The sequence below is a fragment of the Manacus candei genome, unplaced genomic scaffold (genome assembly GCF_025592945.1).
Source record: "Manacus candei isolate 608988 ecotype Guabito, Panama unplaced genomic scaffold, ASM2559294v1 h1tg000048l, whole genome shotgun sequence".
NCBI classification, from domain to species: domain Eukaryota; kingdom Metazoa; phylum Chordata; class Aves; order Passeriformes; family Pipridae; genus Manacus; species Manacus candei.
Window position 1 is genome coordinate 6926311 of NW_026138096.1, and position 15224 is coordinate 6941534.

The 15224-nt window shown below is 37.4% G+C and overlaps 1 protein-coding gene across 4 annotated transcripts in view; it reads right to left on the reverse strand.

Annotated features, from left to right (window-relative positions):
* FAM193A (family with sequence similarity 193 member A) overlaps nucleotides 1-15224 on the reverse strand; it is a 76702-nt gene that overhangs the window by 28857 nt on the left and 32621 nt on the right. For all 4 annotated transcript variants that reach the window (XM_051798536.1, XM_051798535.1, XM_051798538.1 and 1 more), the window contains exons 3-8: nucleotides 14104-14349; nucleotides 11712-11878; nucleotides 11290-11457; nucleotides 8976-9210; nucleotides 5673-5797; nucleotides 1247-1391 (exon numbers count right to left, since the gene is read on the reverse strand). In XM_051798536.1, the coding sequence (XP_051654496.1) occupies nucleotides 1247-1391; nucleotides 5673-5797; nucleotides 8976-9210; nucleotides 11290-11457; nucleotides 11712-11878; nucleotides 14104-14349 (1086 nt within the window). The remainder of the gene's footprint in view (nucleotides 1-1246; nucleotides 1392-5672; nucleotides 5798-8975; nucleotides 9211-11289; nucleotides 11458-11711; nucleotides 11879-14103; nucleotides 14350-15224) is intronic.

Consider the following 15224-nt stretch of genomic DNA (forward strand, 5'->3'; position numbering starts at 1 on the left):
AAAGGCCACTTTTTAAAAAAAATAAGTGAATAATGCAAAATGAACTGGGTTTCTTTTCTTACTAGAAAGGCATCAGACAGCCATGACACCCTGAGACTATGGGGAAAATCACTTTTAGTAGCAAAAAATGTGAGATGATCAAATTTTACTGAGCTGCAATCAAATATTTAGGTGCACAAAATCTGCCAGGCCAAGACAAAACTTTGTAACTGATAGCTCACAGATGCAGTCCCCAAATATAGAACAATCTCTAAAAATAAAATTAGTTATGTCTTGTCTCCATCTTGAAGGTACTGGTATTAATGGTATAAGTTCACTTAAATCTTCAGCACAGGGAACAGCTTCTGAAGGACATTTACAATGTACAATAAGACTAAAATATGTTTGTTATCTATAAGAAGTAACATAACATTACTGAATCTCAAATTGGATGTCCATATTCCTAGTGCTCATAAAACTTCAAAACCGAAGAAAAGTTCTATAAAATTCTGTATCTTCAGATATTTCCAAGACATTATGTCTTCCACCACTTAAGATTGAACTAAATTCAAAGCCTTATCCTGAGGTGTTTTAGGAAAATCAGGTTCTTCAAGCATGAAACAAAAAGCATGAGAAATTTTCTTTGAAGAATATGAACAACCACTTGCAAAATAAACAGCTATTTTTCTGGAAAAATGTAGGAGTCAGCACAACATGATTATTTTCTGTAATGTAGCACAAATTAAGAAGAACCAGCTATCAGATCATATACTTTATAAAAAGACAACTTCAGAGGTCTCAAATATTTGTGTATGGAGACAAATTGGAGTTCCTTTTTTGAGAACAGTACAACGATCATCATCACACTATGCAACATGCAACAGTTTTTAAAAGCAATATCTTCCTCTGGCTTCATTTAATGCAGTTATTATTTTGGAAGCTTAGGGGGTTCTGTGGGATAAGTTGTTTTTTTTCTCCCTATGGCTAATTTACTGGTTAAAGTAATTAAAAAATGTTCAAAGACCATCTCTAAACAACGACAATACAATCTGCTTCAACAATTTAAGGAAGTTATTGTACAATCAGCATTAAGTATTGGTATGTTAGCATTCTTTTCTATTGGGAATGAATGACATAAATGAAAAAGTTACATTTTGTTGCTTCAAAGCTCTGGATAAAAATATCAAAGAAATTATTCCTCGCTGAAGGCACAGCCCCGAACAGGCTGCTCCCTACATAATCAGTCTTGAGACTGCATGACTCTTACCTGCTCATCAACATAATCATCTATTCTTTTCTGGCATTCAAGCCATGCTTCAGCAACTTGGCCCATTTCCTGTTCCAGCTGATGATACCTTTGTAGCAAGGTACTATACATATCTTCACTACAGGAATCGTGTGTTGTTCCAAGCCTAAAAGTCCAAACAGCACTTGTTACAGAAGAGACATTTCACTGAAGAATCACGCTTTTAAGTTCTGCCAGCCAAAAAAAGTGGTGTTACAGTGCAGTTATTGACACACCCAGGCCCACAGAGCTGCTAGTATCCCAAAACTGAGGACTATTTTTAGTAGTTTTTCAAAAAATATCCCAGAACTGCTTATTCCCATCTTCTGTAACCAACAATAGCAAGAATGTGGGAAGTGCCACATTGCTAGAGCCTCTTTTCCATGAGCAACCAGATGACAAATACTGAGCCGTATTCATGCAAATTTTGTTGCTTGATATATTTATCCTTCAAAATTCTATGGGCTAAATATACATGTTGACTATTTACTGAAGAGCTACATAATAAAAATAAAGCCAGAAGCCTGTTGAGTAGAACTCTCATGACCAATGCTAAAAAGATTACTAGACGAGTTGGAGTTCCAGGTGGGAAATGTGCTGCAGAAGGAGGGAAGTGAGATATAAGCAGTTATTCACTATCACTTGAGCAGCACTGAATTAAAAACATGATTATGCCATTCACTGATGACTGTCTCTGTGAGGAGTCTCAGAAACAGGAGAAAGACTTACATCCTTTTCTACATCTTTGCACGGCATCAACAAAATGCTTCCTGAGTAACTATGCAAACTCCCAATATGTTGACTTTAGAAATAACAAAAGACAAAATTCTACATGTGTTTAAAGCACACTGAATCGTAATGACTAGTCAACTGACGCAAATAAACTGAAGCTTTATAACATTTCTACTACTCAAAGTAATTAAGGAGAAACTGGGTAGTAGTTAATTAGGCACAGAGGTTGCATGGCAAGTCAACGTCAGTACCAAAAAACCAGAATTGAAGCATCTCAAAATGTGATATTTAAGCCCAGTTCCAGCATTTGAGGGAAGTCTGTTACAGATTTTCACTGCAGCAGGATGTTAACCCAACCTAAGAACCACACAGTCTTGTTTGTCACCTGGTAAAGAACTAATCCCTTAATTTTAACTTGACAATTAAGTATAATGAAGAGCTAATCATACAGACAACTCAGTAAGCACCAAGTTACAGCTGTTAGTGTGACTTCACCAATAAATTCAAATTTGTTTCATTTTGTTGTTCTTTCCAGAACCTGCAACACAACCACTTAAGAAAGGTGCATAAGCAATTCTGCACAATAAAACTTGGGAAGTCTACAATTGGAAGAGTAGAAAAAGAAGTTTCAAGGCATACAGTGACTCTCCCTTACTATCAGTGTAAACACTGTCAATTCACGTTACTAGACCACAATTTACTGCTTTTCTGAAGTCTTTCTGATATCATGCAATTATGTGAAAATAGGACCCCTACTGTACAGAAATCAAGAATTTGTTCTTGTAACTGCTGCTGTGTAACACTATTCTTTCAAACACTTGTGCACAAATTATTTTAATTTTTAAAAATTTAGATTAGCAACACAAAAGAACAGCATTTACACTGTCATTTTTTATTGTGATTCTGAGTAAAGGTTAACAGGTTATTACTAAATACAGTCTCCCCTCCCAAGGCAAGTATAAAGCAACAATCTAGGTAATATTTCCATTCTGTACACAGAGGTGGAATGTATTTCTGGACTGCAGTAAAAAAAAGTGATAAAAAGAATAACACAGACATAAAAAACTTAACAGGAGTTGCTCAGTTTAAAGTAACTGAATCTTACAAGTGGTACCTGTTGACACAGGTCTTACTGTATACCTGGATATTTTGATTAGGAACACATGATTTTCTGGACAACAGCATTTAACTGAAGCTGTGCAAACATCCTGAACACTGTCCCATCCCACACCGGGAAAGCAAAGCAGACAGAGAAGCTCCAGGTATCAGTTGTTTCATTACCAAACCCCAATAAAACAGTCTGTTGGATGTAGGAGGCACGTCATCAGCTGCATGGAATCAAAAGCATCTTGACCAAGCAAGATATTTAACCTCTAAGAAACTCTTCATATCGACACCACCATCAGAAGTACTGGAAACTTACTTTGAAAGGACTGGATTTCCTTAAATACTGATTATGAAAACACAGCCTTATGAAATGCTGTGTCTGACCTAGAAGCCCTGCTGATTAATCAACTCTTGCTGAGCTATGGACAGCTCTTACAGCTGGTCTGCACACTGTGCAGTTGAGTGTGCCTCCTAAACCAGCCACAGATGCTGACTGGGTAGCCAAACAAGATCTAACACATTAAGACCCTGGTAGTTTACCCTGAGCAGATGACCAGTTTCAGATGTGAAACACTGGCACAGCAGATCTGATATCAGTTTATAACCTCCATCCCCCCAAGACTGCTGTCTAAACCTCCCTATGGGAACATCTTTTCTAGTCTGACATCTGATAAAACACCCCTGGAACTAACCATAGCACACCAACTACATATTTTGAAAGAGCCAGAGATACTTAAATCACTGAATTTTTTTGTGTAAGGGATGAAAGAAAGGGCTAACACCCAAAATCTAAGCAAAGCTGAGATGCCTAAATGCCGTTTCACATTTCTGTTCTTCGGAAGACAAAGCAATGAGGCCAATGTTCTTTTGTAAAGAAACTGGTAACACCTTCTCTACTGCACACAGATGATTCTCTGTTGATCAAATGATTAGAGGACTAGCCTGATCCCTGCTTCTCCATGTGAGGCCTCTGTGATGGAACATTTCTCCACCAATTCCCAATGGAAGGCAGATGATTACCCTCCAGAAAGATTTCTCAGGGAAGGATACCCAATTCTCTCACTTCAAGATCCAGAGAACTCAGAAATAAAATCCTGGGAGTCTATGAAAACAGACACAATCAAAGAAAAACAAGACATACACTATGTAAACCTAGAAACCATGGAACAGGAAGCTTGTGCTGAACCTCTCCTTTCAAAAATGCTCATGTGAACCAACCTAGGCAAAACTGTAAGTTTAAGGGTGTTTCACATAAACTACTTAGTGAACACAAATGCACTGGAAAAGAAATTCCTACAGGAAGAGATTCTGACTTCATCATGTGTAAGCTCTGAATGGAGCTGTCACTACAGTGACAACAGAGAAACCACCTCTGTTGCTCAGAGTTTATTTGCAGTAGCACAACAGGTAAATTAAAACAATCCAATGCTTTTGTTAAGAAAAGACCATAAACTTCACTGAGACCATTCTCAGCTCTTCAGATGAAGGCAATATAAAGAGTCTTGATATAGCCAGGATTGCTGGAGTAAAGAGATGGAGAGAAGCCTTGTCAGAAATCATGGACATGACTGTAGGATGGCCACAAAAGAAGATACAGATCACTGAAAAAAGTGCAACTGAACAACATGATGTTGAACACAGCAACACAATTAGCTGTCTGGAGAGGGAAAGCTTTTAGTGCCAACCCAGCCTCATGTAAATGAACTGAATAACTTATGAGGGACCTTAGACATCTAGCTGAGCTCAGCAACAATGAAGCTTTCTTGTCTTTTCTTGTTTTCCTTTCTATTACCTATCAGCAAAAGGAGAACTCATCAGAAATTTTCTTTATTCACTGTGAGCAACATCTCTTGTGACAGACTTAATCAAACTGCTCTTATACCATGGAAAATTACCCAAGACAATACCTTTAAAACACATGTACATAGAGCATAAATGCATCTTCATCAGAAACAAGACTGAGAGGTCAGCATGAACTATCCATGACTGTACTGCAAAAATGTTCAGACTTAGGATAAAGAATAAAATTTCTATTAATTAATACCTCTTTCTCAGGAAACCCAAACACTTTGCCAGTACACAAATTACAAGCAGAGAAATCCTACTAGGAAAATATACAATTTAAAGCCTCAGGAGTGGTGAAGTCCTGAGAACTACAAACATATTGTTTTCTCCAATGACAAGACTGCTTAAAACTGCTTAAAACTAAGTTATTTGTGCACTATGGGAAGTAGAAGGCAATGAGGCTTTAGTTTTCCTGTAGAGCTGTACAGACAGCAGCAATGCCTGATGATAAGTGAAAACAGTACTATTCAGTCACACCATCAGCATTTTCATGGGATGCTGTCATTTTACAGGGTAACCTACAAATAAGCAGATTAGGGTTGTAATTCTTCTGTCAAGCAAGTTATGACAGCAGCCTGCTCAATCAACAACACTGTTTTCAAGACAGATCCACAAGGATTTTTTTACCTGTTCAATTCTAGCAGCAGATTTTTTTTTTAAAAGCTGTGGTTGCAAACGTGTTTTCATTTCTCCTTTAAATTACAAAACAAAAGTCAAACTCTACCTTAGCTGTGACACCAACGTTGGCAAGCTATTCTGCAAGAGTGGCTCAGAAAATACCAGATTTTCAAACAGATGCTTGTTGTGCAATTCCCATGTCACCTGAAATTTCTTCAAATGTTCATTTTCCTATAATGATAAAACAACCAGAAATAAGCTAGGTTAGAAAAAAAATAAAGAATTCTGTCCAAGGCAAGAATCTTTTTAAAAAGTCTTCTTTCCAACCTACTGGCAGGATTAACCAGCTCAGTTAATAATGCAGTTTTAATATCCAGAAACTCAGAATTTAAGCCATTTTTAATTACTTAAATAACATAGCTTAATTCCTTGCTTTTCTAAATTGTAATGAATTAGGAAGAAAAAACCCCACAAAAATCAGGCTATATTGTTCAAAGCTTTCATTCATTTCTGCACCAAAAGATGTATTTTATGATCTGAACCTGTAATTCTAAGGTTTTCTTGTCAAAAAATTTTCTATCTCTGATTATTTTTCAGTCCTTTGAACTTATCTAGTAAGACACATATACAATGACAACCTATAATCTTTATTCAAAACTGACATAAAAACAAGTAAACAGTTCTCCCAAGTACAGCTTAAAAAACTAAGTTTTCTAAGCAGACAAGAGATCAACAGCTTACTTCCCTAGTAAGAATAAGGTTTTTGTATGTGAGGTTATTTAACACATAATTGTATGTAACTTCAAGGCCTAAAACTTAAAACTATTACCAGAAAAACACAAGAATCCAAGACAGGTAAAATATATTTTTCAAGTCAGCAAGTTTTCCCACATATAACCAGCAGTACACAGATTTTCTATACCAGGACTCACCCACACAGCAGAATTAAATTCAACTGTTCTGGCTCTCAGATAAGCAAGTGAGCCCAGGGAAATATAACCTCTAGTACTCAGAAACACCAGAATACTCTGGAACTTTTAAGTTTTGTTAAGCATAGTGGGTTAAAAAAAACAAACCAAACCCAAATGTTTTTATATCAGACCTAAAGACAAGACTACTGGAATTCAAAAAGAGAATTAACTTTTAAGTTTTATTATCATTTAAGAAGGATGGGTGGTGGTGTTTTTGAGTAGCATAAGACACCTGTACCTCTTTACTATTATGTCTTCAAAATATTCAAAATGTCTATAAATTGCTAATAATTTCTCAAGAGTCACTGCGACAGGTTGATTTCTTAGGGAATTTCCATACTATGCTGTGAACAAAACCATCAACAGTTATCTACAAAATCCTGTCTATCAGTTTACACAAAGAAATACCAGGAAGTTTTCCTCTCTAGTCTGCTACACCCTGTACTTGAGGACTCTTCAGCACTGACCACAGTACTTGCTGTCAGTATAATCTGTCATTCCCTGGTGGGGCACATGGCTTTAGTTCCTGCTCTTGAAGTCAGATGGATTCCTTTGAAAGGAAGGACAACTGTTCATAATTTCATCGAGAAGTTAGTTCCTCACAGGTGGAGGTTCAGGGCATTATATGCCTTTGTACAGTACACTGAGTGCAAAGCTTTTATCTTTAAAAGGAAGGCTGCACTAAGTTTAGAGATCTTGGCTGCCTTTTATCTTTTCAGCCGAAAAGATTCCTTCTTCCACAGTGCACTGGTATCTTGAGAGGAAACATCCACACACACTGAAACAGCGTGTGACCCTACTACCTGTACTGAAAGCTGTGACACACTACTCCATTTAATAAAAAGGTTATTTAATAAATCTAATAAATATATGACAAGGCAGTATTCTACATTCTCACAGTTCAGTTTCACAGCTTAGTAGAAAGAAGTTTTTAGTACTTACTGGGCTGCAGAAGGAAAATAACAAGAAAAATCTGGCATATTTTGTGTTTTCCTATGCTTTGTTTTTTAAAACACAAATTTTATTTTACTTTGAATGTTATCAGAAAAGGGGTAGATTAGATAGTTCAAGCATCTTCTTTCTTTTCATGGTTGTTACCTCAATCTCTCACACCTGCCAAGTTTTCATGACTACTAGTTCACAATAACTGCCAGGGAAAAAGTATCAAATGGTTATTTTCTGATTAGCTGGTACTAATGGGATAGTTATTGGCAGATCCACTTTGAGAAAGCTAACATCTGTACTGTAAACCATTCACTTTTCAGCTGAACAAGGTGGAATGCAAATCAACCTGAAGAGCAATCTTCTCTCAAGCACCTTATTAGAAACTTAATGACTATTAAAAGCAGACAATAAACAGGAGATGGCAGTGACCTCAAATCTGTATTTAAGTGATAAAGCTAGGGAAGATAATACAGACAAAAGCAAATACACAGCATTGAGAGCAGAAAAAGAGCATCAGATATGCTCAAATTTCTACATAGAAATATCTTCCTGCTTTGACAACTCAGTTTTGGGTAACAGCCCTACCTCAGTAACGACAGTCTGCTTCCCCTCCATTTTATATCCTCACCTGTGGCCACCACAATCTATTTTTATCTCTCTTTATAAAGTTAGACAGTCACTTTCAGCTAATTGGCAATAAAAGCTAAATTCACCAGTTTATCCACCTTTTTTTTCCTACTTGCACCAAGTTTGCACAAGAAAAATATGGTACAGGATAAGAACATTTACAAAGGATGCACAAGAAAGGATTATTAACAAAACAGGATTAATAACCTTCTCAGGCCTTAAACAAATAGAATTATGGAATTTGTTTACTGTATTACTCACTCATGATGAACAACTACACAAGAAGAAATTTTTAAGGCTATTGCTTATTTTATAGCTGACAATATAATCCCAACTCTAATATCACTGTCAGTTGATAAAACAAGCATTTAAGAAAGAACTTTGGAAATAAGAGCAGATTAGTTTCAAGGCAAGAGAAAGTCTTTTCAAGTAGCCATCCCTGATTATAAGTGAAAAGAAAAATTGAACACCAAAACAATTTAAGTTAGTGCTATTCATAAAAGTTTGTGTTGTTTAAACATGGTTGTCAACAGACCATTTTGGATTAACAGAGAAGTGTTTCCCACATCTTCAGAGGCATTAACTAATATTTTGTAAATCTGCTTAAATACTTGGTTCAGAATAAGTGCTACACACAGCATCCCACCTCTTTCTTTACAAACAAAACCCAGTTTCATTAAGTCACTGCAAGAGGTGCCTACTCTGCACTTCCGAAAACTTAAATTTGCATTTTCAGAATCTCCCTGTCTCCAAGGATGCACACAAAAAGAACCTGACATTTTATAACCACAGAAGACTTCTGAAAGAGCCCAGCACAACTCTGGCAGCATCACCCCAGAAAACAGAGGCTGTTTCTTCAGTCTTACCAGAGTAACTAGGAAGGCGCTGATTGTACACGCTGCCTGACAGAGTGCACTGTATTCTTCAAGTAGGAGTGAGATGAACTGCTGTGCCTGGGGTGGCCCTTCTGTCACTAATGTTGATGCAACTTTAGATCCCAGTGACAAGTGCCTGAGCAGACGAACCTTCATTTCAAGCACATATTCTCTGGCTTGCTGTTCCAACCGTTGGTAAAGCTGGTAAGGATCTCTTTCACAAAGCCTGTATTTTTAGAATATTTGTGACAAAAAAGAAACAAACAAACAAAAAACACCACACAAAAGAGGGAATGTAATCAACAGTTTTCATTTTCCTAGAAACTTTTACCAGCTACCATTATCATCATCAAAAATAACCTCAACAGCTAGGGTTTAGAGAACTACCTTAAATCCCAGAGAACACACTCCAGTCCCCTACTTCTACACTGTGGAAACTGAGCTCTAGTGCAGCTCTAGGACTAGGATGCCTACACACCTGAGGAACAGACTAATTTAGGACCTTACTATTTCACTTCAACTTGTGAGCTCAAAAATCTGAACTCAATTTGCATACAACCCTACAGGCACCCAGACTCTTCAGACAAGCTTCTTCACAACTTCCCCCTTTTCTTACACGTAACATATTTGTGTCTACCAAAGAGAATTAAACACAATGGCTGCTTTGAAGCACTTTAAATAATTTAATTTCACTCTAAAGTCCTGTGCATGGAGTTTAAGCACTCGCCTCAGTGTTTTTACAGCACAGGGAGGTGGGGAAGAAGAACTTACCTAATCTCTTCCTTAAGAGTTAGATGAATAAAAGTTTGCAGCTACTAGTCCATGCTCTTCCCTCACCACTCACAGAACAGTCCTATCATACTGCCATCAAGTACTCCAATATACAATAGGGACATTACTTGGCACCACTATGTATTCCAACTAAGAAGACCAGACACTCCGTTTCTTGCCAGCTGTATCTAACAGTCGAGCATGAAATTAGGAATTTCTGCCTTTTAAACACAGAGTTACTTGGTCACAGCATGGTCTTTGGTGTGCTACCTAAACAGTTTTGTGTTTTATTTGTTTTTTTTTTTAAAAACTTCTGACACCTACATTGACTAGCTTTGTTAAAAAGTTCTGCGTGACATTAGCACCACAGACTGGACACACTGGTGCCTGCACAAACTGTATCCCAGTTTTATTTCATATTTCAGAGACCATAAGGAAAATAATTCTATTGGCATTTAGGGATTCCTTCTCTGAGATCCTGTTTCTGCCTTTATATTTTGAATAATCTCTCTCCAAAGTGAAAAACAGTTCTAGAGCAATCAAAGTTCCTGAGTACATAACAAAAGTACATAGTATATGTTCTAATTTCCACAACTTTTCGATTAAAGAGAAAACACATCAAATCAACCACCATTTTAGCTGTGATTCAATTTTAATTACCTACACACCCAGCAACATTTAAACACCTTCTCTTTCAAAGCCTATGTTGTGTGTTTGGATCACTTAAATAAACAAAGAGTGACTAATACAGAGGCACACTATATTACCCTGCTTGTTCAGAACTCATATTCAAAACCAAACACTCAGTTTTTATATAACCAAAGTGCAAGAAGATTATTTCATTATCTATTAATGCTGGTTCAGGTTCACAATCATATAAAGAGCATTGCTAGGTGACTATAACCTTTCCAAAGTTTCTTTACTTCACCAGAATTCAGCTTCAACTAGAAATTCCACATATGAACTACAGTTGGTCAGAGCTCAGTATATTAAGCACATACAGACCCAAGAAGAACAACTATTCCTTGACCACACACTGAGTTAGAAACAGAGATAATCCTCCTGGAGCACTTTAGTGACTGCCACTTTTCTCAAAAGCAAAAAACCCACCACTGAGGATCTCATTAAGCCCATCTTCAACTTCACACCCAGAAAAGCTACAACTTTTGACTTCTAAAATGGGAAAAAATTCTTAGAATCCACCTCATCTAATGATCAATGAATATTATTTTTTTCCATTTTTATGAAGTCTCTTCCAGCTGTTAAAACTACAGTAAAGTGCAAGCACTTTTATAACTCAGGTTAGTTCAACAAGGTAAGATTTTCACGTAGGACAATTCAAAGTTAACAGTGTCTTACAAATAATCACCATCTGAAGGTCCTTTGAAGAATAAGATTCTGGGACCCTTCCACAATTAGACATTTATATTCCTATTGCAAACAGCATACAAATTTAACAGCTTCCTGTGCATTCAAACTAGCACTGAAAAATCCTGCACAAAATAGAATTAATATTCTTCAAAGTGATATATACCTATCCACCAGCTCCTTCATTCCTTCTTTATCTGGTACCAACGACTGGTCTTGGTCATCTGCCAAAGGGGTCCCAGCCTGGCGATATATGCACCGAACCATGTATCTGACTTCTGACCAGTAATTTTGAAGCTGCTGAGGTTCACGTTCAGGCTCTGCTGAATTTTCTCTGCAAATAAAGACAAAAATAATTACCCTCTATTTGTACACATCACAGAGGTGTATTGATTCCTACTATTCTGGAAAAAAAAAAACACAAAATACACCTGAAAATGCCTAAAATAAGGTAAGAAACGGGATAAATGCTGCCATTTGTAAATTACTCATATAAAGGAGTTTAAACACACACCCACAAACAAGCCACAACAGTGCCCACAGTCTGACCATAGCCACCACGCTGCTGAGTTTGAATTCAGTTCTTACCTGCGCTCATTACAGGCCTCACAGTTGCATGCTATGTCTGAAGGAGAGGAATTGCTAAGATCTGCAGCAGGCACTGTCTGCGCACCCACAGTTATTCTTCCTCCTCCTACAGATTCCTGCTGTGATCCACTGTTTCCAAGAGGCATGTGCAAAAGGAAATCTTGGCTCTGAAGGAAAAAAAACAACCAAACAGGTAGCCTTCGGTTTGTGAGGTCTGATATGTTAAGAGGTGGGCAAATATTAAAGTGGTAATTCTTAGTGCTGCATATATTTTGGGAGGACACTCAAACAGACACAAAGAATTTATCTACGAAAAGCCTAATAAATGTAAGAGATGGACTGAGAAAACCAACTATACAAACAGAGTTTCATTTCTAATAACCAAAGGTATGTTGGTTATAATTATCACCTTTATGTACTTCAGCATAAACAATGAACTAAGCTAAAGGAAGACTTGCATCATCCATGCTTAACCATAAACCAGTTGTATCTCCACAGTCTCCATTTAACAGTATATTTGGGGTTTGGAGTTTAACAATTCCTTCTAGCAAAAATCACTGAATCTCCTTGCTTGTAGCAGCCAGACATAGCATTTCCTGGTAATGGATGTTAGAAAGCTGCTGTCACTGGGAATGGATGTGACCTCCTGCACCCAGCACTGCTCAGTACCAGCAGACGACACAGACCTCTCGCCCAAGACTGCTGGTATTTTTGTCACCAGTTTCTCTCCCTTCTCTGTGCTCCAGCCCCAGCATATGCCATCCTTCCCTCCTGCACCCTCCCAAGGTTGCCACAAGCTTTCTGTGGCACCAGGCAGGGACCTCTCCCACAGCAGTAGCATGACTGAAGAGGTATTTTTGTGCCCCAAAGCCTGGATTGGGATGCAGACAAGTTAAAACAAACCTGCACGCATTTGCTACCAAGCAAGGCAAGGAGAGCACCAGCAACCTGAACACAGGAGCATCTATAGCAAACCACCTGTACTCTGGCCTGCAGTGACTGCTAACAAATTTTTTTTTAGATAATTTTGGCTTTTTTTCCCAGCTAGCTTCTCAAATTTGGCTAGTTACCAAATCCACCTGGGTCTTTTTTAAGTCAAGCATCCTGACTTAGAAACCACTTTTGCTGTTTGCTTTTAAAAATTCCTCTTTAAAAAACAAAACAGTCACCAAATAAAAAAAAATGCTGTAAATTTTTATTTCATCTGGAATATCTATAACTTAAAATGTTTAGGAAGCAATTCCTGCTTTTCCTGCACTTGTAGAACACTTATTTGCTTTACTAATTCACTAGTAGAGCTTAAATAAGTCAAAAATTTTGACTAAACTGAACAATAATGTGCCTCAGTCTTGCTGTGCTTTGAATTCTCTAGGATGTGTTTACCATCTTACTACCAGTATAATTTCCTCAGTTATAATCTCCTGATTAATTTTACTACCCTTGTTAATAGCAAGGATATCTGTAAACATGAGATGTATACAAGTGATATACTCTTAACTTTTCCTCACAAAAAACTATGTTAGGTGTGCTTTTAACATGAGCTTAACAACATACACTATACAAAGACAATCTTTCTTCACCTTGATTTACTGAAATAAAAAGCTGTATGTGCCTATGGGCGTGTGCACAGCCTGTTAGTTCTCTGCAAGGAGATGTCAGCTGGAATTTATAATACTTCCAATTATCCCAAGTGTGTGGCTTCCCAGATCAGCCAGATGATTTGGTTCTGCAGTATAGCATAGTTTACTTCTAATGAGGTTTTGCTGGACCTGTCAATGAGCTTTTAGTATCTTTCTGGTACACTGAGCACAGTTCTCACATGAGGCTGAATTCATGACTTGAAATATTAGCACCATGTATTAAATTGGTGTTTGCAGTGCTACCAAGAATAAGAAATTGTTATATGCATACTAGGCAAAGTTGTGCTTCCTTATTAAAACAACACAGGAAAGAAAAGACTGCAAAACAGAGAGACACAGGGAAGTGTCAGTGCAAGTATAGTGACTCCAGAACACTGCTAAAAGAATAAGGAAAACTCAGATACTTTACCTCACAAAGAGGGAAAAACACACCATGAGCAGATGATATAGAAGAGTGTAATGACTAAGGTCACACTTGTAAGAGTAGAAGAAGATGAATTTAATTAAAGGGAGTAAGGACAAAGTTCGAGATATCTAAACCTTGCTCTACTCGAAAATCCAAAACTCAGATTCAGAACTCCTCATTTTTGAAACACCTAGCTGGTTCAGTTTACCTCACAGGAAAACCAACTCAAGATCTCCTAGAATGCTTCCTGAGCATTTACAGCTGAAATGGTTCCAAAGCACAAAGTGCCATTCAGCCCACAACAACACATCTTCTCAGTGGAAGCAACGGAAGTACTTGAACGTACCACAAGAGATTGCTCTATTGTAGCGTGCCTCTCCTCCTTTTCGACTGTTCTTCGACAGTCTGGACACACCCACAGTGGAAGATGCAGCATATTGTTTGCTTTTGGAGATGTGGAAAGTGCTGTTTTGCTAGAATTTTTGATTCCGCTCTCTGAAAGCGAAGTATCTTTTCGTTCACTTCTACAAAGAAGACAATGCTCGCCAGTTGTATACGGTGCCCTTTGGCCCAAGCCAAAGGTAAATGGTGTCTGCAAACAAATATGTTGATAGGTAACTGGTTATTGAGAGAATACACACCAGAAAAACTTATTCTCAGATTTGAAACAAACAACAACCCCCCCCCCAAAGAACAATGCACATATTTTACTGGTCATTATTAAATGGTGAATATTTAGAGCGTCCCAAGATCAAACACATCAGTCTCAATATCCATGAGGCAAAGAAGTCAGACTATGAATATATTCACATTTAGAAAAAAATGTTTTCAGGGAGCATGGACCACAGCCTTTCCCTCTAAAACAATTCAGCCTAGATGCAATAATCTAGTAAGTGAAATTAAAAAGGGATAGTACAATTCCTTTTACTGTTGTCATCATTACAGATAAAAAGAAAAATAACTGCTCTTTGAAGTTCTGTGTAACCTCCTTTCTAATACTATGTGAAAAGAGACACTTTCAGCTACGCTTTTTACAAAATAAAAGTATAAATCAGTTTAAACAAAACCAATCAGGAGGATCTTAAAATCCACTATCATCTATTGAATACAGTAGACTCAGTAACTCAGGGGGACAGAGACAGTTCAAAACCTAAACTCTGTCTCTCTGTGGTTCAGCCATGAAATGCTGATCATTCACCAAGACTGACAGTGAAAATCAAGTTGGGCTGCACAAGACAAAGAGAATCCAACTTTACTGGACATAAGTGAAACTGAGATGAAAGGAATAAAAAAGTGGCAGAATCACAGATTTGTCCCATTATATTGCAGCTACCAGCTCTGCCTGAATTACCATCATCTGTGTAAGCCTCAACATTGTTAAATTCTTTCTCAAAGATAAAGCAAAATTTAAATAAGTAATTCAAACATCCTTCTAAATACTGCTTAAACCTCAATACTAACAAAAAT